The sequence below is a fragment of the Xiphophorus couchianus genome, chromosome 13 (assembly GCF_001444195.1).
Source record: "Xiphophorus couchianus chromosome 13, X_couchianus-1.0, whole genome shotgun sequence".
In the NCBI taxonomy this organism is placed as follows: Eukaryota; Metazoa; Chordata; class Actinopteri; order Cyprinodontiformes; family Poeciliidae; genus Xiphophorus; species Xiphophorus couchianus.
Window position 1 is genome coordinate 9009339 of NC_040240.1, and position 21512 is coordinate 9030850.

Here is a 21512-nt window from a genome sequence, read left to right on the forward strand (position 1 = left end):
GCTTACTCCAACTTTGAGTTCTAAAAGTTTGATTCTTTTTTTCCTTTTGCTTTAATATTGTGCATATGTACACATACAGCATGAGCTAAACAGCAAAGCTTTATACAAAAACAAACTCTGATCCTTCTTCATAATCCCTCTTCCGTGAGCTGTCCATCATCTGAGCGCCTGGCAACCAGGGGTATTCAGAGAGCATTCGTTGGCTCCTTTACTCAACCAATGGCAGCCAGAATTGCAAATGCCGTTTTTTTTCTCTCCTCTCTCTCTATCTCTGTCCCAGGAGGAGGTATGAGGATCTGACAAAAGCCATGTTAAGATATGAGGAGCTCCAGCAATAGGACAAAGTGGAAAATAAACGAATTAGCTCGTTCAAACGGAACTTGTTGCATGCAAATTGGCTCTTTTGGAAAATCCCTTGCATTTATTGCAGAGGAAGCTCATTTTCCCCAAAGTTTGCTTGCGCGTTCATATAGCAAAATGTTTTAGTTGGTGTAGAAACGGATTACAAAGCTGTTCAGCCATCAATCCTAGCTCGCTTTGTTCTTTCAGTCTCTCTCATGTCTTCCCTCTCATCCTCTTGGGACTTCAGAAGCTTTTCCCCCTACCCAGTTTAATCTTTAAGGATTCTTCTCTCCTCTTCTTCTCGGCTGCCTTTTACATATTCCTTGCTCTCATGCTCTGAATGTCTCCCTCGACTCCCTGACTGAAAATCTCCTACCTCCTCTGCCCATTTTTATCCACTACTCAACAATAGGCTTCTGCCCTTCCTTCCTCTGCTCCGATTTGGTCCTCCCTCTTCTTTTAGACCTTTGACTGGTTCATCCTGGCTCCTGTGCTGTGGAGCAGATGATTTGAGGAGGAACTGTTTTGGGGCAGGGGGGTTGCCTCCATTAACATTCTTCCACAGGATATCTTTCACTTCCAATAAACTTGGCCAACATGAATTTAATCCCTGTTGTGTAATCAGCCAACCCCTCCTTGACACTAGTTGATTAAAGCAAAAATAAGAAGTCATGGTATAATCTTAACATTTGTTCGCTTTCTGCAACAATCTTTATGTTTCATTTATTTTTGTACTCTCCCTAGTATGTGGTAGTATTTACTAGGAATACACCAATAACAAAATTTGGGTCTTTATTAATATCTGATAGTAATATTGCTGCTATGGCCGATAACGATTGAAACAAACATCAATTATTAATATGAACTCAGTTTTACTTATATAACCAATACCGGTATAAATAAAAAAAAAGAAGATTAACATTGGTAAAAGCTGATGCTAATGCAGTTACATATTCTTAGTTATTACTTAAATGTAGCCTACCGCTTCCCATTTACATTTGAGATAGACCTCAGAACCTCTTAAACCAAAATGGGATAGAGTTTGGGTATCTGCCAAACTCTGGCTCATAATGTTATACTTCCTTTAATGACGGTGGGAGAGGAATGAGATTGAATTTGTAAACTAAAACCTTTAGTCTACTATCCAACCCATTGCAACAGACAGTGATAACTGGTGGTTTTGTAGCTTGCAATGAACTGTAATGCTATGCAGTAAACAGTATTTAATCTCTGTAATCTGTGGATGTATAAATATTGTGTGGCTGTTATTCACACACATGTTTCCTTATGGTCTGTGAGGAAAGTAAGGACTTTGATTTATCCACATAATGTCTAAGCAGGTTCAGTCCTGTCCGGGTCATGAGGGTATCACTGGTGTCTATCTCTGACAGTTAATAGGCGAATAGTGGATCATAAAATTCTTCTCCTTAATTTTTTATCTTCAAATTCCATTTTATTTCACCACCTTCTTAAAATAAAGTGTCTAAAATGGTATATTTTACAATAATCTGACCATACCTCTTGTTCAATGACCGGTGCGGCAACCTTGCAAGGATAAGTGGATAGAGACCATTGATGAATGCATATACCTACTGTATGTTATTATTTTTTCAAATGTATGCTGCACACTGAGTGAGCATAGCCAAGTGAAAACAGCCCTGTAGAAATTGCTTTTTAACCTCAAACCCATAAACCTCAATCTGATGATCTCAGAGCAGTTATTTCACGTCTGAGTTTGCAACCTAAAACGAAAGCAGAGCCTTCCCGGAGGGAACAAAACACACACAGCTTTGTCATTGCTTCCAGAAAAATAGTGGGCATTCGCTTTGTTAGCAGCGCTTGCAGGGCTAGCTGATGATGCAGGCATGCTTGAATAGCTGAGCACAATCTGCTACTTGAGATTTCAATGTTCTTTAGACAGACCAATAGCTGAGTCTGCAGGCGAGAGTCCTTTTTCAGAACTTGCAGAGATGACTTTGATCAATGCAACAGATGCGTCAACGGGAGAAAACATTGGCTCACTGTGTTTATCTGCTGGGGTAAATGGTTGTGTCTGGGTGTTCATGCAAGTGTTTGTCAGGAATGCAACACAATGTGCTTCTCTCTGCAGGTTTTCACTGTGTTCTGCTGCCTATAGGACTTGACTGCACCAACTGGCACAGGTAAACAAAACTAACATCAGTGCTAACGTATTATACACTTTTGGACTGAATACAAGAAGGCATTTCATGATAGCTCTATGGGAAAACTGTTGGCCTTTGAAGTTAAAACATTCTGTTATAGCAAGGTGTTTATCATTGCAGAAGTTAATTATTATGCGCAGTATTTTTCAAGATTTTGCCCAAACCCCACTGGCTGATAAATATTTCCGTCTGATTAGGATACAGAAATATTTTATGTGATGCACAATTAGCTGCTTGAGATATTATCTGTCTATATGAAACTTGTTAGTAAAACAGCATAGCGATGCTTCAAGACTTGAAGTTTGATCAGCTGATGCTTTTCTCTGGAACTCCGTTCTCTTGTCATGATGCTGTTATATGTCGAATTGTACGTGTGATTAGTTCCATTGTTTTTATTCTGTGATGTGGAAAAACTAAACTGACAGTTTAATAGATAGATTTGAGTGTGTGTGCGCGTTTGTTTGTAATACCTTGTGATGACCATTTTCCTGACACATGGTACGTTGTGGGGACCGAAGCCTGGTCCCCACAAGGGGAAAAGCTGTTTTGGGGTCAGGGGTTAGATTTAGGACTAAGGTGTGAATTGAGTTTTGGTTACGATAAGGGTTAGGATAAGGGTAAGGTTTAGGCTGTAGAAATGAATGGAAGTCAATGGAAAGTCACGCAAACATATGTGTGTGTGTATTCTTGCATGTATGGGAAGAGCTAATTTCGAAGTGCTTCTATCTCAGCCGGAGATGTGTGCGGTAACACTGTATACTCATGGCCTGCTTGCATCCCCATTTTCCTGTACATGTAACTCAGTCTGTTGAAGGAGGCCAAAGTGGTAGAGACGTTTTTAACCAAACAGATAGCGATGAAAAAGGGAGAGACAGAACCTGTAATCCAGTGCTTTCGTGGCTGGATTAAAACCCTGCGTCCAAAGATGGGGGAAGGGTTGACTGGTTAGGGTTAAGGATGGGCAGGATTAAAACAGACAGATCTGCTCGGTGCACAGCTGTGTCACTGTGGCAGCCGGAGTTTGCTGGATGCTGAAAGGGAGGAGCCTGTTTTTGATTCATCCCACTTTTCCCAATTCCACTGGGATACTTCAAGTTTCGAGTTTTAAAATGCATTTTCGCTCTGAATAAACTGACCAAAAATTGCCCTTTTGTAACTGTTGAGCAAGCAACCATTGAGACAACCTACTAATTTAACAGTGGTTGGTCAGTCGGACCAAACAGTGGTCCGACTGACCAACCACTTATCAAACCAAGCAACTTGTAAGCCAACCAATTAGCTCACTAATCACGGATTGGACCGACCAGTGGACCAACTAACTGACCATTAAATTGGCCTACCAACAAAATGACAAGGAAACTGAACTGAACCAGTTCACTATGTGCTGTTAGCCAGGTAGGCATCCAACCAGGAATTACTACGTTAAGAATTGAGTGATGATGATACTCTTAATTACTTGTTGGGAGTAAAATATTGTACTTACATGGAGCAATCATTCAAACATAAGCTGCCTTTGAAAAGAGTCATTGGCAAATTGAAGCACTGTAAGGTAACATGCTGAACTGTTTACATTTTTGCCAATAAATGTAGCAATAATTGTACCCAAATGTATGTCTTTGTATATTTTCTTTGCAATCGGAGTCATGTTAGTCTGAACCAACATTTGCTAGCACTGTCAATCAGCTGATTGAAAGAAGGTTGGGTTTTCCTTGCTCCAAGGAAAGGCAAATTTTGATGATTCGTCCAGCTGCAAAAAACATGTTGAATATACTAAACTGAGAGAACATCCACTCATCGCTTTTGTTAACAAGTTACAAGAAACAGAGGAAATGTTTTGTACATCTTCAAATTTGTAACAAATAAATGTTACAGATAGCAACAACATTGCAACTGTATTATATTGTAATACATTGTATTATTTTTGGCGGCACTAGGAATATTTCTTACTTTTCTGGTTTAAGTAAAAACAATTAGATGGTGACATGCAAGCAACATGGTAGCATGATAGTAATAAGCTTTTATTGTAAAATTAATGAGGGTCAGATTAAATTTCAAAACGTTGGTGCAAAACTTTCACCTTGTTGAAACACTTAGGATTTGCTAAAATACTAAATTCACAAATGGTAACCAATAAGCCCTAGCTGCTTGGTGCTAAATAGCATGTTATGGCACACTTTTGTTTGCCATAACAAAAGTGGCAAATGAGACACAAAGGTCAAATCAGATTTCCTGATCTTTGGCATGAAACTGCCATCTATAACTAGATTTTTCCCCATTTTTTTTTACCATTTATATTGATAGGGTTTTCTATTGAAATTTTTAAAATACACCACCAAAAGAAAAATAATGTTTAACTGGTCCAAGTATTAACTGGTCCAAAGAATCCCATGGTGAGTGTCTAGCCCTGAAATATTGGAACAGCTTAAACTCCAGCCCCAAATATATTGTAATCCTGTCTGTACCGCACATTCCCTAGTATAGAAAATATAGAAAATATTAACTCTAAGCAAGTGGATAACAACTAGAAGAATACATTTAGGATACAATCTGCTGAAACTGATAGCTTCTGCACTCTGAAGTACCACTTGGAGTGGTAGCCCAACTTTGAGTATGAATGAAAGAAAAAGGAGGAAAAGAATAGGAATGTGGGGTTGGCCCCCCTTCAGTTAGACTTATGTAAGGTTACTTACATAATGACAAATTAAACATAAGTGTGTGTGTGCATGCCTGAGTCAAGACGAGAAGGGTAACTTGACTTCTGTTAGGGTGGGCTATCCAGGAGAACGGGTACTTAAGCAAGCACAGGAGGAGAGAATTGTGGGATTATGAGTGTATGTGTGTTCTGTGTGATCAACAAAAAAAGGAGGTGGAGTTGAGCATGAGACGGTATTAAAGTCACACTAGAGCGAGGGGACTGACAAACACTGACTTGGTCATCATTCTTTTTCCTCATCACTATCGTCTCTTCTCTGTGGATATCCTCTAATGATAATAATCCTATTCAGTTTACACTTGTTTTGTCTCATATTTTTTATCCTCTGTCGCTAATCCCCCTTTTTTGTCCTCTATTGTCTTTCTCCTACATTTCTCTGACAGTTCAACAGGTTGGCCGTGCTAGACAAGACATAGTTGGAGAACAGAAGACATAGTTGCTACTACTGGTAGTTTGCCAGTGGTTTGCTTTTGGATACTTGTGGCGGCTGGACGGAAAGAAGAGTGAAGAAGGACCTGGCTATGGTCACAACTATGGACGATCCCTGTCGGAATGGGGTGCAGGAGGAGGTAATGCCCTCTGGACAACCTGCCACGGAGAGGCCCCCAGCTGTGCAGTCCCCTCAGGGAGCAGAGACATCTGGAGGTGAGGAAAGGAGGAGGTGGGCTGGCTGACTGACTGGCATATTCCCTCTATAGATGCTATAGTTTTTACTTATACTGGCTGGAGGGGTTCATTTTAAACATGTGCACATGTAAAGCTGTGATACTTGCAAACACAACACCTAGAGAGAGGCAAAAAAAAAAAATTCGGTCTCAGCCGCTTTGCTTATAAACTTATCCACTGTAGGATAGCTCTCAAAGTGTAACAGTATGTTGTCCATTACACTCAAAAGTAAAAGGAAATCATTGTGATTTTGTGGTTGATGCTAGTATAAAAGTAAAAAATTCATGGAGCCTTAATGAAAAGGAACTGTCTGACCTTCTTATGTTTTAAGACATACTGTACATGGATTTGTTTCAGAAAAGATAGCAAAAAGTAAATTTATGTATTGTAGGTACAATTCAACAGAATGAAAAAAGATACACTTATTTTGTTGAAATGGAATCAGAAGCTGCTTCAATGAGATTAATTTAAGAGTGTACACACTTAAAACAGTTTACTGCCTTTTTATTTTGTTCAGTTTTTTCTAACATATTTGTCTGTTCTTCAATGAATTACGAAGCATGTGGGTCTCTTCGAAAGTTAAAAAAAGAGCAAGTGGGAGGTTGTGAGCAGCATGCACACAACCATGATTGACAGCGCTAAAACCCTCCTCTTGGGTCTGATTAGTTGCTTTTGAGAGAGCGGTGTATTTCTGTAGATGGCAATAAGAACACTGGGAGAAAGCAGAAAACTCAACTTTCTTTTCACAGATTATCTGTCTGCTACCATACAGTTCCGATGAGTTTTGACAAATATGTAAAATAACATATTTTTTATTTAAGTTATATGCTAAAGCTCTGTAGCTCTGCTTTTTTGAGGCCTTTTAGTCCATGTACTGATTAGTTTATTGTTGTTATTGTCAGTTTTGTCATCACAATGGATAACCCTATTTCAATTGGAAGTGCTCCATTTCTTCATCTATAAAGCTAAACAATACATGACAAAATGTATGTGATAGAGTATCTGTCAAGGCACGTCGCTGATATATGCAGCTTCCAGCACACTCCTGTTGATGGTACAATTAAATATGACTGGAATACAAGTTGACAAGTCTTTTTTTTTTCCTCATTGGATTTATCTTACACCCTTAAAAAATAGATGCATGGTTTCTCAAGCAGGCAGTCTCTCCATTAGTATTCAATGCACGGCATATGTGCAGAAAAGGATGACTTTGAAGCACACAAAGGGAACAGTTTATAATGTTGATAAATGCATCTGCTTGGAATCAATTGTGGCAACTATCCCATTTTAGATTAAGAACTTATTGTCCACAACCTTTTGCAGGGCAATAGAAACACTTGAGCATTTTCTTAGTTCCACATTTTCATTGGACAAACAGATTGTGAGTGCTCATTAGGATGGGTTGTGTACTCTTGCTGCGAACCGAGCAAACATTCCTGCGGTTGGGAACGTCATGACACTTATCTCAGTGAGTGGGTAAAGGTCAACACAGAGAGCAGAAAACCCCATAAACATATGAAACCGTAGCTGTTTGGGTGTTTACGTCCAGATGTGCTTCGATTCTGGTTTTTAGTTTCTCCTCTGATGCCTCTGGATTCAAAGTTCCCGGTCCTGCTTAAACGCTAAATGAGTGTGTTTTGCTCCAACTTTATGTTTCACTTTATAACAAATAGGATGTCTTAACTTACTGATTATAATTTCTGAAAAGTTATGACTGGAGTCTGCACAATGAATTCAAGGTGTCGTTTGTTTATGGTTTTTTGCGTGTGTGTGTGTGACTCTTACTACAATTACAGTTCTGGTCTGAAAGACCGTGTGTGGTCCACATATGAGCCCAGGAGCAGGAGTGTGTCCATACCGGATTTTAGATTGGTGCTTCTTTTTTATTATGCAACTATATTTCTCTAACTGTAGTTCTGTCTTATCCTCCCTAGTGTATTTGCCCTTCATAAATATTTAAGGTTTGTTTTGGCACCGAGCTTGCTGTTGATGTAGTCTGACAGTGCTTTATGATTTATGGTTGCCTTTTGTCTTCTGTTTTGTCATTTCTTGCATGTAGTACATTGTGTTCACTTTAATGAAAACCACCAACTCACAAATCTGAATGTGTGTTGCTAGTAGTGCGACTTTTAGAAATGTAAACATAAAAAAATAACCTGCAAATGTAAAATATCCTATAAGAAATTATGCTGAAAATCGTCATTTGACCAGCTAAATTTTGGATGCCTTACAAAACAACGGGGATCAGATTTTTATATGCAGTATAAAAAGACAAATAATTTTTCAACACTTTCTGAAATGTAACACGAAACATTTTCTGATTGAGTTAAAATAGGATAACCAAGATTATTCTAAATGTCAGATTAAAGAGAGAGAGAATGTTTTATTATTACTGCTTCCATATTTCCACATATTTTTTTTTTCCTTGTGATGCGTAATGGATGCTTAATATTTTTTAAAGTGCTCCAGTCTATTCTGCAGCACACGACATACACAGCATTATGCTGCCACCCTGATTTACACACTATGTACCAAAATACTTTCACTGCTGGGAAAATGAACTTTCTCTTTCCTTATCAGTATAATGGCTGAGCGTTTCTGCAGTGCTTATGCTTGCCTGAAATGGTTTGCACAGATATGCAAGGCCTATTCAGGCAACTTGAAATTGTAGAAGCAGAGTAATCCTAGTGTATATTCGTCCATCCAATTTGAGGAATAAAAAAGTAGAAATAATGTTGGTCTAAAACAAAAAAGGTTTAGTCTGATTTAATATTACACAAACATGTTGTGTTTTTTTTATACATTTTATATGTATATACTGTATTTCTGTTAGTAGCTGCAGTATTTTTTGGGTTTCCAAGACAGCGAAGTTGCATATTGAACTTGTTTCTTCAAGACTAAACTCAAGTATAGAGTACAGCCTAATGACACAGAGCGTGATTGGGGTTAAAAGTGTAATAGTGGGTTAGCAAGAGCAAAATCTAGAGAAATAAATCATAAGTTAACGGGCTAAAAATGCTGACTGAGCATAATTATTACCCTCACAAGTGCATAATGACACACTGACACAGGCTTTAAAACACTGATACACGATTTAAGTGCTCTAAGTGGCTTAAATGGGCTTGCGTTGGCTTTTAGACCCTGGCATTACAGCGTTAGCTGCTCCAAACAATCAGTCCACACCTCTCCTTCTACAGCATCTGTTTATGTTAACAGATTAGATTGTGTTTAGGTTTTGTTTATTTTTTGCTTACAGCCTTTGAATCTTGGTAGCTTTATGCGTCGGCATGCACAAACTATCTGTAGGCTCTTGTGGGAATGAGCTTAGAAGCAGCTAAAATGGTTTTTGAAATGTTGCGTTGCTTAGAAAGTGTATGAACCTGAGATTTAGCTGTTTTAGCTCAGTGGGACTTGTTTTTTGTGTCAGATGTTCCATTAGTAACGGTCTGTCTATGGCGGGACTTAAACCCACAAAAATATCTCTTACCCATTTTTCTTTGCGTATATTTTTTGTGTTTTCAGCAATGCAGCAGGTGGAGGATGCTGTTGGCGAGGGGCCCACTTCCACAGGCGTGAAAGACATCGACCTGCTTTTTCTGCGCGGCATCATGGAAAGTCCAATTGTACGCTCCCATCCTCAGGTAGCACACACACAAATTAAGCTAAGGGTTAGAGGCTGTGAGCGGACTAACTTGTAGTCATCTTGATGACTCCCTCTGCATCCTTTGCTTGCTCTGGCTGAGGTGCTTAAGTACAACGAGGCTTTGACAAACGTGTCCTGCAGAAGATCCATACGCACTTCTAATAAGGAAAGAATGCAGCTTCACACTGCTAAAGCTTTTTTTTTTTTTTTTTTACTGATTATGCATGCATTATACAATATTTTTAATTATAATTGATTTGCTTTCACAAATGTTCACTGCTGTGCCCAATCATTTCTGTGGTCAGGTTATCTCAAGCACAGATGTGAAGTAGTTCTTGCCAGAAAAGACGCAATTTTCCATTTTTCACCTATTCCATGAAGTTTGTAGGAATTAGATTCATGTTTTTAACTGTAACACAAGACTGAACAGTAGGTTGTTTACAGCTGAAATTATCCTCATAGCACTTCAAACTAAATTTATACATGTTGGTGGTGGTATACACAATACCACCAACATAAAACACGCACACAACAGAGAGTCATCCAAAGAATCTTTCCTTTTTCCACATCTGTGAAAACCACCTGCCCTTCCTGAGATTCTTTGTCCCCTCCAGGCTCAGGAGCAGCAGGAAGATGTCAAGCTAGAAGCGGTGCAGGACAACAACGTGGAGCTGGTGACAGAGATCTTGGGCGACATCAGCAACCTCAAGGTGAAAGATGACAGCGCGACTGAACTGTCAAGGATCCTGCTGGAGCCACACTTCCAGGTGAGACGGAGTAAACACAGAGAGGGAGAGCAAAAAACAGGAAAGTAGTGTTACAAGCTGTAATCCTCCACAACCAGACAAGTCTGGCTGCAGAGATGGTGCTCTTTCAGTGTTGATTCATATATTGCAAATGTTTAAAACAAACAGGTTTCCTTGCATTGAATGGTGAACTGAATATGCGGTTTTATTATTCTGGTTTTGGTTAGTTGATGTTTGGCCCCTGTTTTTACACTAACCTCCAGTGCTGGACATAGCAGCAGGTTTACACAAGCTGAGCCAATGGGAGTTGGTATTCTGAGCCCAGCGAGCCCTCGGAACCAATCAGAGCTCTCCGAGCTGTTAGCTGGAAGTTAAAACCCTGTTGACCTACTGAGGAAGAGGGAGAGGGTGGGAGGAAGGGAGATGCTGGGTTTATAGAAATGGGAAACAGATATTACATCACAGACTGAGCATGTGAGTTTGAAGAGTGAGTTTCCTGGAGAGCCGTTGTTTATCATCTGAGCAAGATATTTTAGGAACAAGAGACAGTAATTCCAGGATCGGAAAAAAGCTGTTTTAGGGATAATCAGTGAACCAAAAAATGAAGTGATGACATCCAGAGGGTAATCCTAAATTTTGATCCATTAGTTGATTGATTCTTTTAGTGGATATGTCAGAAGTGCAACTTAGAATTTTACTAGTCATACTGAAAAAAACAAAACAAAGAAAATATGCACACCTCCAAAAATACCTCAGAAATGCTTTTTTTCCCCACAATAGATTTGGCAATCTTCTGAACTGAAGTAGCAACACTTGTTATAATGAAGAGCTGATCAGAAACATTAGAAGAGAAAAACTCGTGAAGAACAGTCTTTTAAAAAGGCACAGCTATGGCGTACTAAATAGCAGAAGCTGGTAAATACAATCCTGTAGGGAAGCTGCTTGGAAATCTTAGCAGTTTTGCAATAGACACAATGACCTTAAAGTTAATGGCTACATAAAATTGTACTGAAATACTAATGTGGTAATAGTAAGGTGTTTGCTAAACGTAGCTAATATCAGCTGCTGTGCTTTTATCAGCTTTTATCCCAGCACCTAAAATACTGACTTGCTAAGAGTAAAATGTTAGCTGAACATGGCTAACAGTGCTATCTTAAATATCAACATCAGCTAAATGCTAACATGTTGATGCGGACATTTTAGTTTATAGTGATTAACAATAGCTGGTGATATCAACATTAGCTACTGTCCTAATCTATTTGCTTAAAGTAGCAAATAGTAGCTGCTGTGAAGTTATGTGCTAACAATGACATTTTAGCTAGAATTAGCTAAGCGCAGAATTGTCCCAAAAGCATCTTATATCCTAGCATTTTTCTGTAAATGTCAAACATTATTACATGGTAAACTTAGGTATTATCCTAGCATTAGCTAATATACGAGCATTAGCTAGCATACTACTTACAACATATTATGTGAGAAAAGCTAATGGTGTTTACCATGTCAACAGCAACCAATACATTAGCATTTGCTAAGATTTTTTACATTAGTCAACATGCTAAAATTAGTAATATTGGACACCTTGAATGTTTTACTATTGCTCATCCATTCACTCTTTGAATGGCATTCCTAGCTGAAGGTAAGGTGGAGAAATGAGTTATGAAAAGCCACAAGAGATTTGAATGATTTGAAAACTTAACCCCAATCCTGTCTATTTTCAACACTTGTTGTCAAAAGTTACCATATTTTGCAGAGTATAAAGTTAATCATAGATGTCACGTCCTCAGAGCTAAAGGTTTTAATGTCTGAACAGCTAAAAGTCTTAGTAGCTGGACGCTTTCAGTGGCATCAGTACTTTGTAGGATTCACACCTAAATGTCAGTTAGTTGATACTTATCATTGCTATGCACTTTACATCAAGCAGTAATGCATAAAGTTACCTTTTCTAGCTACTGCTCTGTTTATGGTTTTAAACAACTAGGCTTACTCAGACTAAACCAGTGAAAGCATAGTGAGTGAGTGAAATTGAGCAAGAGGCATTCTTTTCCTTAATCATCTGGAAGGAACATTATTTGTTTTCTTGGCATGCTTCACGTACTATTGTTTCTCCTCTTAGTCCCTTTTGGAGGCACACGACATGGTGGCATCAAAATGCTATGAAGTTCCTCCACCGACTGAAATGGCTAACGACGCAGCGGTCAACAGCGCGCTCATGCAGGCCGACGCCGTCCGCATGATCGGCATTCGAAAGAAGGCCGGCGAGCCGCTGGTGAGCCAAGACGAAGGGCAACTCGATATGTTTTATCTACTTCTTTGTGCCTGCGCACGGCTATTGCTGTTGTTCATGAATGGTTGAAGAGGGAAGGAAGCTATACATTCCATAACCATTCATCTTCCTCGCAGGGCGTGACCTTTCGTGTAGAAAAAGATGACCTGGTCATTGCCAGGATCCTACATGGCGGCATGATAGACAGGCAAGGCCTGCTCCACGTGGGTGACATCATTAAAGAGGTGAATGGCAAGGATGTCGGCAACAACCCCACAGAGCTGCAGGAGATGCTGAAAAACTGCAGCGGAGGCATCACGCTGAAGATCCTCCCCAGTTACAGGGACGCTCCTGCACCTCCACAGGTAGAACAACAAATCGGTGTTAAGTGTCGGTGTAAAGAAATGATGCATAAAGAGCGGCAGATGTTGGGTGGTGGCACCGGCCTGGTGATCTGGCGCCTCCATCAATCCTCTGTGCATAAATGTGAACCATGGGAGCCCTATTAATAACACTCAACATGCTATCTAGGTCAGAATTGCTGTTTTAGCCTCATACACCCCCCCACACACACACACACACACACGTACACCCCCCCACACACACATGTGCACCCAGTTACATGCACCCTCACATGGAAAGTACAATAGGTTATAAAATCCTTATTTTCTCTTGTTTACTCACGGTCGCTGACATAAAAATAAAAAAAGGATGTTTTTTTTCATCTTTGACATAAATTGACATGCATAAACATGCCAGCTTATGCTAAAGACGAATAAACTGGAAGTAAAGGTGAATGAAACATGAAGCGAAACGCTATCCTCCTCTGTGGCTCTGCACATTACTGGCTTGCTTTATGGCTTCCTCTGGCTGCTTGTTTAATCTAATACATCAGCCAGAGCACTTAGTCTTTCTGGCAAACGCCTCCGCTGTTGGTGCATCGTAAAGAGCAGCACAACCCCTCTGAGATCCTGTTGTCACTTCTTTACTCCAGCCTTACCTTACATCAGTATCTTCTTCTGAAACAAAATCAGATTGAAGTGAACGTGTGATCCCTACAGGTGTATGTGCGGCCGTACTTTGACTATGATCCAGCCAGTGACAACCTGATTCCCTGTCGAGAGGCGGGAATGGCTTTCAAGAGAGGCGACATCCTTCAGATCGTCAACAGAGAGGATCCCAACTGGTGGCAGGTGAGCTTTTTCTTTCACTTGTCGTTTCTGGTCAAGTGTCCTCAAAGGTCACGAGACGACAGAAATCTCAAGCTGCACTGTAATCCATTGCAGGCATGCCATGTAGTGGGTGGTGCCACAGGACTAATACCCAGTCAGTTCTTGGAGGAGAAGAGAAAAGCATTTGTCCCTAGAGACTTTGATGGATCAGGTTCGTCTCTGTCCTACCTGCCTATAATTGTGGTCTTAAATCTAAATGAACCATTTGCTTATAGTAAAATGCTGTCACCGTGAACATGAATGCCATATTAATTTTGTATTTTAATGATGCATTATCCTTATTTACAAACCTGCTTTTGAGCACAGTCCCCACGTTTTCAGTGGAGATAAGATGGGAGCTTGTTGACGTGCTTGGAGACATTGTTCTGTTTGCCTGGTTTTTAACCACCTGACCCAAAACATTTAACTTCGTGTTAAAGGAAGTTAGTTAGGAAAACCCCCAAGCCTCAAGCCCGTCATAATCACATGAAGGTGCTGGAACACCACCGTCACTATACATATAAAGGGAGACCGACATAGATTGTGAGTTCCATCTAACAAAGAAGCACAAACTCCAAAGTTGACTCCTGTAAGATTTACTGAAATTTGCATAATCAAATGCTTTCTGTCTCAATAACAGTAAGTTTCCTTGGAGAAGGTCAAAGACCCAATTCATCGCACGAAGTGGAAACAATAACAGAGAAGAACAATGTCGGGTTTTTTAAACCCTCCTCAAAACCTACAATGATGATGGTTGAAAATTGGTGATGATGTTCTCACAACTAAATGATCCTGAACACACAGCAAAATTGGTTTGGGAATGGGTAGCATGCTAACATTAAACTTCAACCCCACTGATAATCTGTGGTCTGCACTTAAAAGCTGGGTTTGTGCTAGAAAACAAAATAGCCTCTACAAGTTCTGACGAGATGATCGGCCCAATATCCATGCAGAATTATCCTCTTTAACCTCGTAAGAGAGATTTAACTTTTTTTTTTTAGTAAGTAATTTGTACAAAAAAAGCCCTAAATTTCTAAGACATTCATGCTGATGGTGAATTTATGTAAACATATAACTGGTAACACATGTGACACATCAAAATGTGAAAGCTACACTTAATACATTAATATTAGTTAAGTCTACTAGAACCAAATTCACAGACCTGAAGCAAATCTACCACAACACTCAGAAAACGTTCCATGCCTGCCCCCATCTGGCCAATAGCTGCAATTGCAAATATGTACAAATAAATAAATGTTCCTTCTCTTTCATTTTTCTTCTCTTTCATTTTTAGGAATTCTCTGTGGCACCTTAGCAGGGAAAAAAAAGAAGAAGATGATGTACTTAACAGCCAAGAATGCAGGTTAAAATATATTCTTGTCAGTGTTGCTTTACAATTGTCAGTTTTCTCAAACTTTAAAATGTTTTCTAACAGAGTTCGACAGGCACGAGTTGCAGATCTATGAGGAAGTAGCCAAAGTCCCTCCGTTCCAGAGAAAGACACTAGTCCTGATTGGTGCTCAGGGGGTGGGCCGCCGCAGCCTGAAGAACAGACTGATGGTCCTCCAGCCCACACGCTTTGGCACCACTATACCATGTACGTAATATTCCTGTTCTCCTACGCAGTGTCTTGCAAGGTACTCAAACTCCCTGAAATTTTAAGGTGTAATCTTTTATTCTGCCTGAATGCTATGTGTGGTGAAAAAGTACTAGAGCTACAGCAAAGAATTTAAAATTGATGTTCATAGATGTATTCGAATGAGAAAGAGCTACTTTACAAAGTACGGGCAAACATTTCCAAAAATACAAAGTACCTAGAGCAACGAATGCATCAAAAGTTGGCTGCCGAAGTCCAAATGTAAAAAAGTTAAATATTTAAATATTCAAAGCTATGCTTTTTTTTTTTCACGTTCAGATACGTCACGGAGGCCCCGTGACGAGGAGCTAAACGGCAACACCTACCACTTTACCTCGCGGACAGACATGGAGGCGGATGTGAAGGCCGGTCGCTTCCTGGAACACGGCGAGTACGACAGCAACATGTATGGCACAAAGATCGACTCCATACACGAGGTGGTCGCCGCGGGACGCACCTGCATCCTGGACGTTAACCCCCAGGTACGGACCAAAGAATGGCGCCTCAAAAGGACTGGCAAATAGTCGGCAGGAGGGAGGGAACCACACAGAACGTCACAGTGAATGTGCTGTAGATGAACGTAAACATGTTTCTGCTCGGTTGTCCTCTCCAGGCTTTGAAGGTACTGAAGACAGCAGAGTTCATGCCCTTCGTGGTTTTCATTGCGGCGCCTGATTTTGACACACTCAAGGCCATGCACAAAGCTGTGGTGGATGCAGGCCTCACAGCAAAACAGCTCACAGTGAGTAACCAAGCGACAAACTCAACAGTGTGATCGTATCGATTTGGCTAAGCCATTGAAAGACCAAGTCCCGACCAATTATCAGTTGTTATTTAAACTGTCCTGGTATTTCAGGAGCTCGTGATGCACTCTAACAAAATTATAGATACTCCATCAATTATTCACGACCAAAAAGCTTTTAGTCTGATCAAAATTTTGTTTTCAGCAAAGTTGTTGGTGGTCATAGATTTTTTTCATAGCATGTCCATCCAACAACTGTTTGATGATTTTTCCGGTGAACCCAGTCTACCACTAACGTCAAGAAAAACTCCCGTGTCTTCGTTTCATTTCAAATTAGGAAGAGTGGTCTTATCCTTAACATAAAATATATAATTTTCTGAATCTTCACTCCCTTTTCATTCTCTGAAATGCAAACATTGTTCCTCCCTTGTTGTCTCTACAGGACGTGGACCTGAGGAAGACTGTGGATGAGAGCGCCCGTATCCAGAGGGCTTACAGCCACTACTTCGACCTGACCATCGTCAACGACAACCTGGACAAAGCCTTCGAGACGTTACAGGCCGCTGTGGACAAACTGTGCTCCGAGCCTCAGTGGGTCCCAGTGAACTGGGTGTATTAAGGACTCGAACCAGCGCTTCCACAAACCATAGAGTTTTCTGACAATGAAGAGGATATGAGGGAGGAGATCCTACTGAATGATAATATCCGATTGGTCCTTCTCCCCCTTCATCTGCACATTGTGCAACTCCTTTTCTACTCCAAACTCAAAGGGAAAGAGTGCTTATGTATTTTATAAATTTTTTAATGAAAAATCTTTATATCCCACGTGGAATCAATTCAAACATATGTGCTTGGGCCAGTTGTTTTTATTTTTCCATTTAATTTATTGTTGTAGTTTTTAGTATTGTGAATGGTTTTGTATTGCCAGTCCTTCTTCCATGATGCGAAGGATTCGTCGGCACCAAAGCTCCAGAATGAAGTGGATCTTTGAGCAGTCGTTGTCGTGTCTGAACAACCACTGCAGCCATTTTGTCTCCACCTGAATCTTTTGTTATTCTTAAGTAGCCCTCATCTCATCAGCTCATGTCCTCCAGCTGGATCAAGGAGTCAAAGCTCCTCCTGCTGCCAAGAAGGAAATGAGTTCCTTTTTCAAAGGGCAAACACTTAGTTTTGTCTAGATTTGTCATTTTATTTTCTATCATTGTGGTGATTAATAGTGTTTAGTTTAATCAGATGTGATCCTCAGCTTTATTTGTGCGTCACTTTGTCATCGCCCAGTCCTCAAGCCAACCTGTTTGTTGTATTTGTTTGTAAATGCGACTCACTGTCCTTATGTTCAGTGTCATTGAATGTCAAAGCTCCTTACCAAACCCCCAATCTGAGTGAAACTGATGCAACGTCCAACAAGCACCCAAGCAAAGCCAAAGCAGCAAAGCTGTAGCATCATTCTTCCACACCTTTCATTTTTAAATATCAAAAAACATAAACCTTTTTTGTTGTTTTTTTTTTAAGATATTTGCTTGCACTTTAGGTAAGAAAGATAAATTACCTCATGTTGATGTTTCTTACAGTAAATGTAATTTTTCACAATCTTAAGTTTTATTTGCATCAGCCCAACTGCGTGATTGACATGTCCCCACATCAACCCACTGTGTTTTTTACATTTTTATTAGGAAAGTTCTAACTAATAAAGTTTATCAAGTCGTGTCCTACAGCTGCTACTGTGGTTTTGGCCGTCTGTTGACCAGAATGTTTTAATATACCCGAGTATCAAGTGATGTGTACTCAACAGGATTTCAACTAGTGAAGTGGAACAGCACTGAAAATGCACAAATGGAAAAAAAATAAATAAATAAATCACAGCAGAATAAAGTATTTTTAAGGTTTTTATTTTACGCAACTTACAGTCAAGCCAAAGTGTGAACTATATTAAGTGATATGTATTCACATTATGTCCTAACAGGGTTTACAGCATATTTTGTGTTCTGTAACCATAACTGTTACCCGAAAAATAAAATAAAAGTAAATGCGAAACAGAAAACCAAGACAGCTTATATCTTTACAACAACACAAACAAAAGGAGCTTAGCAGTCGATGTGAACAAATTAAATTCAGCAACATGAAGAACCCTCACCAGAACAGGAAGGACAGCAAAACTTGAGTTTTTGGCATGTCGGTGGTTTTAAAGAAAAAAAAAAAAAAAAAACCAAGGAGAGAAGTGAAGGGAGGTCTGAAGTCACGTGACTTTGCAGAGCTGCCTCTGCCGAAGGACTTTGGCTGCAATGGAAACGCTGAAGATAGAAAATTAAAAGCAGGGACAAAAAAGAAAGAAAGAAAATTGAGTGTCCTGAAATTAGTTGGCCGATTTTATTATCACTAATTTGTTATTCGTCTCCGTTAAACAAAAGGACCATCGTTGAAGTCAACTACATCTCCAGAACAGGCTCTACATTCATAGGAGGTAGATAACGCGGTGATGACGTGGAGTCCGGGATATTGTAGTGCATCATTTCTTCCACTTTAAGGCCAGATGGGAACTTTCCATGTAGCTCCAAGGCCGTCTTAAGACAAAGGTGTAAGGAAGGGTGGGGTGGGTTCGGTACAGCCCTTTCATGGCGATACCTGAGTCAACAGGCGTGTGAAAACGCCTGGTGCACCATCAATTCTTCATCGACAAAATCTTTTTTTTTTTTTTTTTAAGTCAACATGAGTGGAGAAATATTTGGATACAATTTGAGTGGATTTGGCCAAAAGGTGTTACAATAGTAGGCTGAGGCATGTGTGCCGCTTGTGACATTCAAACCTCCCATTGGGGAAAATTAAAAGATATATATATGTATATATATATTTTGTTGGACAATACATTTAGAGAACAAAACAGAGTCAATGCAGCATATATCAGGCTTATGAGGTACTTCATGAATATATAGACAGATATAATCAACTTTTTATTTTTAGAAAAGCTTCTCAAAGTCATTATTCCTTATAGTTCCTATTGATAGCATAAAATACCTCGTCAGTTATTTCTTTCTTTTTTTTTTAACTCAGCCCAGGCTAGATGGGCGTCTAGTTTTATTCGTTTTCAGAGACTGCTTTCAAAAAGTGCAAAAAACACAAATACTGATCGTTCTATGCAGCATCTACACTCACGGTTATTGAAAACGGAGAGAACGTGTTGGATTTTATTTTTGTTTTTTAATAAACAATGAGATGGAGGTCAAAACCTAACGCTGGAGCAGATGGAGAAGGAAAAACAAATTCGACAAAAGGCACATCTAAAAAAAAAAGAGAAAACGACTGGGAACATGCTGAATGTCTACAGCTTGGACTTGATGTGTAAAGTGACACAGCAGCTCATATGTACCTTTGGTCGAATGATTTGATACGCCGGTCAGTCAGATTGAAACGTGTTTCTTCCCTTTAACGAGCAAATGGGAGCGAGGGACGCCGAGTTCAGCGAGTAGGAAAGGCAGAAATTAGAGTCTGTATTTAATCGCCCGAAAATGTGTCAAACCACAATGTTTTAGCTTTCTGGTAAAACCACAAATGGAATCAAGCTGCTCGGAAATCCAACTCAAAAGACGTGGCTCCATGTAGTGCTGCTGCAAACAGACTGGTCACACCTGAACAAAAAGCCAACGTACCAACAACCCACACGGCAACGGAGAATCACCGCAACTGCGCCTCGCAACAACTTTGCTGACGTAAAGAATCCAAAAATCGTCGCCAAGCAAATCGGAATCACAATGGCACATGTGAAAGATCCAGTTATGATTATGCTTTGTGAATCACACAAGGAGGAATCCGACAGCTAACGCTGGCTTCTCCGACTCTGGATTGGTTAGAGAAAAAAATTGAAAAAATAAATAAATTTGGTCCCCTAAAAAAATAAAAAAAATAAATCGAGCATAGCAACATTAAAAGTTCTCTCACACGATATCGGCTTTTATTGGTTTGGTCACTACAAGATTTCACTCCGGCGCCTTTCTAATAAACAAACGGGATGATAGTAGCAAGCACCAGACGCTGCTCTGAGGTAGTTCTTTACAAGCTGGTGGATTAAGAAAAAAAAAAAAAAACTGAACTGAAAAGTCATTGTCGAGATGTGAAACTACTGAAACTCCTGGCAGGAGTGGGTGTTGAGTAGATCAGGATGATGCATTCAGTTGGAGATTTCCCAACAGCTCTCGCTAGACGCGTCGTTTAAAGGACAAAGGACGTTTACACTGAAAGGAGCAGCAGCTGCAGTCGGGTCGCGGCGTCACCTCTGCCCGACGAGTTTTAAACGACCTGCATGACGATTAGAAAACTCTGCTGACGTTCTTAATTACCATTCAAATGCTGGGTTATCTCTAGGAGAGTACAGATGTAAATTCGGATCTTTAAGCTGACGAGTGGGAGTGGCGCGACGCTGGAGTTCATGAGACGATACTCAATATGTGGGGCAGGATTCATGTTTCGGGAGGGGAAACTTTAATCAACCATCCTGGAGGCTTTTTAGCCACGGAAATAGATCTGAAGATATTCAAACATTTGTAGAGATCTTTAGAATTGGAAATAAAAACCTTTTGCCAAACAGGGAATCTCAAGACCAAAAAAAACCAAACAAACAAACAAAAAAAAAAACCCATCATGTGAAGATAAGTAGCAACGCTAGGCCCGGCTGCTAGATACGCTTGTGCTGTAATAAACAAGAACTTGTGCACATTGCATTGCTGTCACATGGCTACAGGTAACAGAGTGGAAATGGTTTCAATAACTGCCAGAGACATTATTACTCTTCAGAGAATTTATATACAAACAGGAACAGGAGAATTATGCCTGGGGAAGCCGGCTGAGCGTTCTGCAAATTGGTTCATTACTTGCATGCAAAAAATCCCCAAAAACAAAACAAAACAAACAAAAAAAAAAAAACGGGTTCTAGCAACTATATGCTGACAAACAAAATAAAAACCGCATGCTTCATTCAAAATCAGAAAAGACTTTACAAGAACAAGTCCACATGAGGCAGGATTATCAGGCTGGGAGTTGAAGCAAAGCTGGAAACCTAACTGCAAATGCAACATAATGGGATTTCCGTTTCCAATACCAACAAAAAAAAAAAAGACACACACCTCAAGCAAGTATGAATCCACAGCTGAAGATATCACTTTCCCTTCACACCAGTGGGATCTGTTGCTCTCCGGAGCATCTGATAATGAAAAGATTAGCAAGCTTTGCTAAGAAACCTACAATTTTCTGCTTAGCAGAACAGAGTCATGCAGTGATAATAATAATAATAATAGAAAGTTTGTGCAGAAGAAGCAGAGCTTAAAATGAACTCGGACTGTTTCTTTCACAATTTTACAAACCGCACAGACTAATTAC

General features: G+C 39.9%; 1 protein-coding gene across 3 annotated transcripts in view; it reads left to right on the forward strand.

Moving 5' to 3' along the window:
* pals2b (protein associated with LIN7 2, MAGUK p55 family member b) overlaps window positions 1-21246 on the forward strand; it is a 28782-nt gene extending 7536 nt beyond the window's left edge. For 2 of the 3 annotated variants that reach the window (XM_028036366.1, XM_028036365.1), the window contains exons 2-14: window positions 2453-2504; window positions 5622-5883; window positions 9427-9545; window positions 10162-10314; window positions 12407-12559; window positions 12694-12921; window positions 13618-13749; window positions 13843-13939; window positions 15062-15130; window positions 15203-15364; window positions 15683-15885; window positions 16017-16145; window positions 16588-21246. In XM_028036366.1, the coding sequence (XP_027892167.1) occupies window positions 5760-5883; window positions 9427-9545; window positions 10162-10314; window positions 12407-12559; window positions 12694-12921; window positions 13618-13749; window positions 13843-13939; window positions 15062-15130; window positions 15203-15364; window positions 15683-15885; window positions 16017-16145; window positions 16588-16764 (1746 nt within the window). In that variant the 5' untranslated portion in view covers window positions 2453-2504; window positions 5622-5759 and the 3' untranslated portion in view covers window positions 16765-21246. The remainder of the gene's footprint in view (window positions 1-2452; window positions 2505-5621; window positions 5884-9426; window positions 9546-10161; window positions 10315-12406; window positions 12560-12693; window positions 12922-13617; window positions 13750-13842; window positions 13940-15061; window positions 15131-15202; window positions 15365-15682; window positions 15886-16016; window positions 16146-16587) is intronic. The other variant, XM_028036367.1, reaches the window with a different exon arrangement.
* The last annotated feature ends 266 nt before the right edge of the window (window positions 21247-21512 follow it).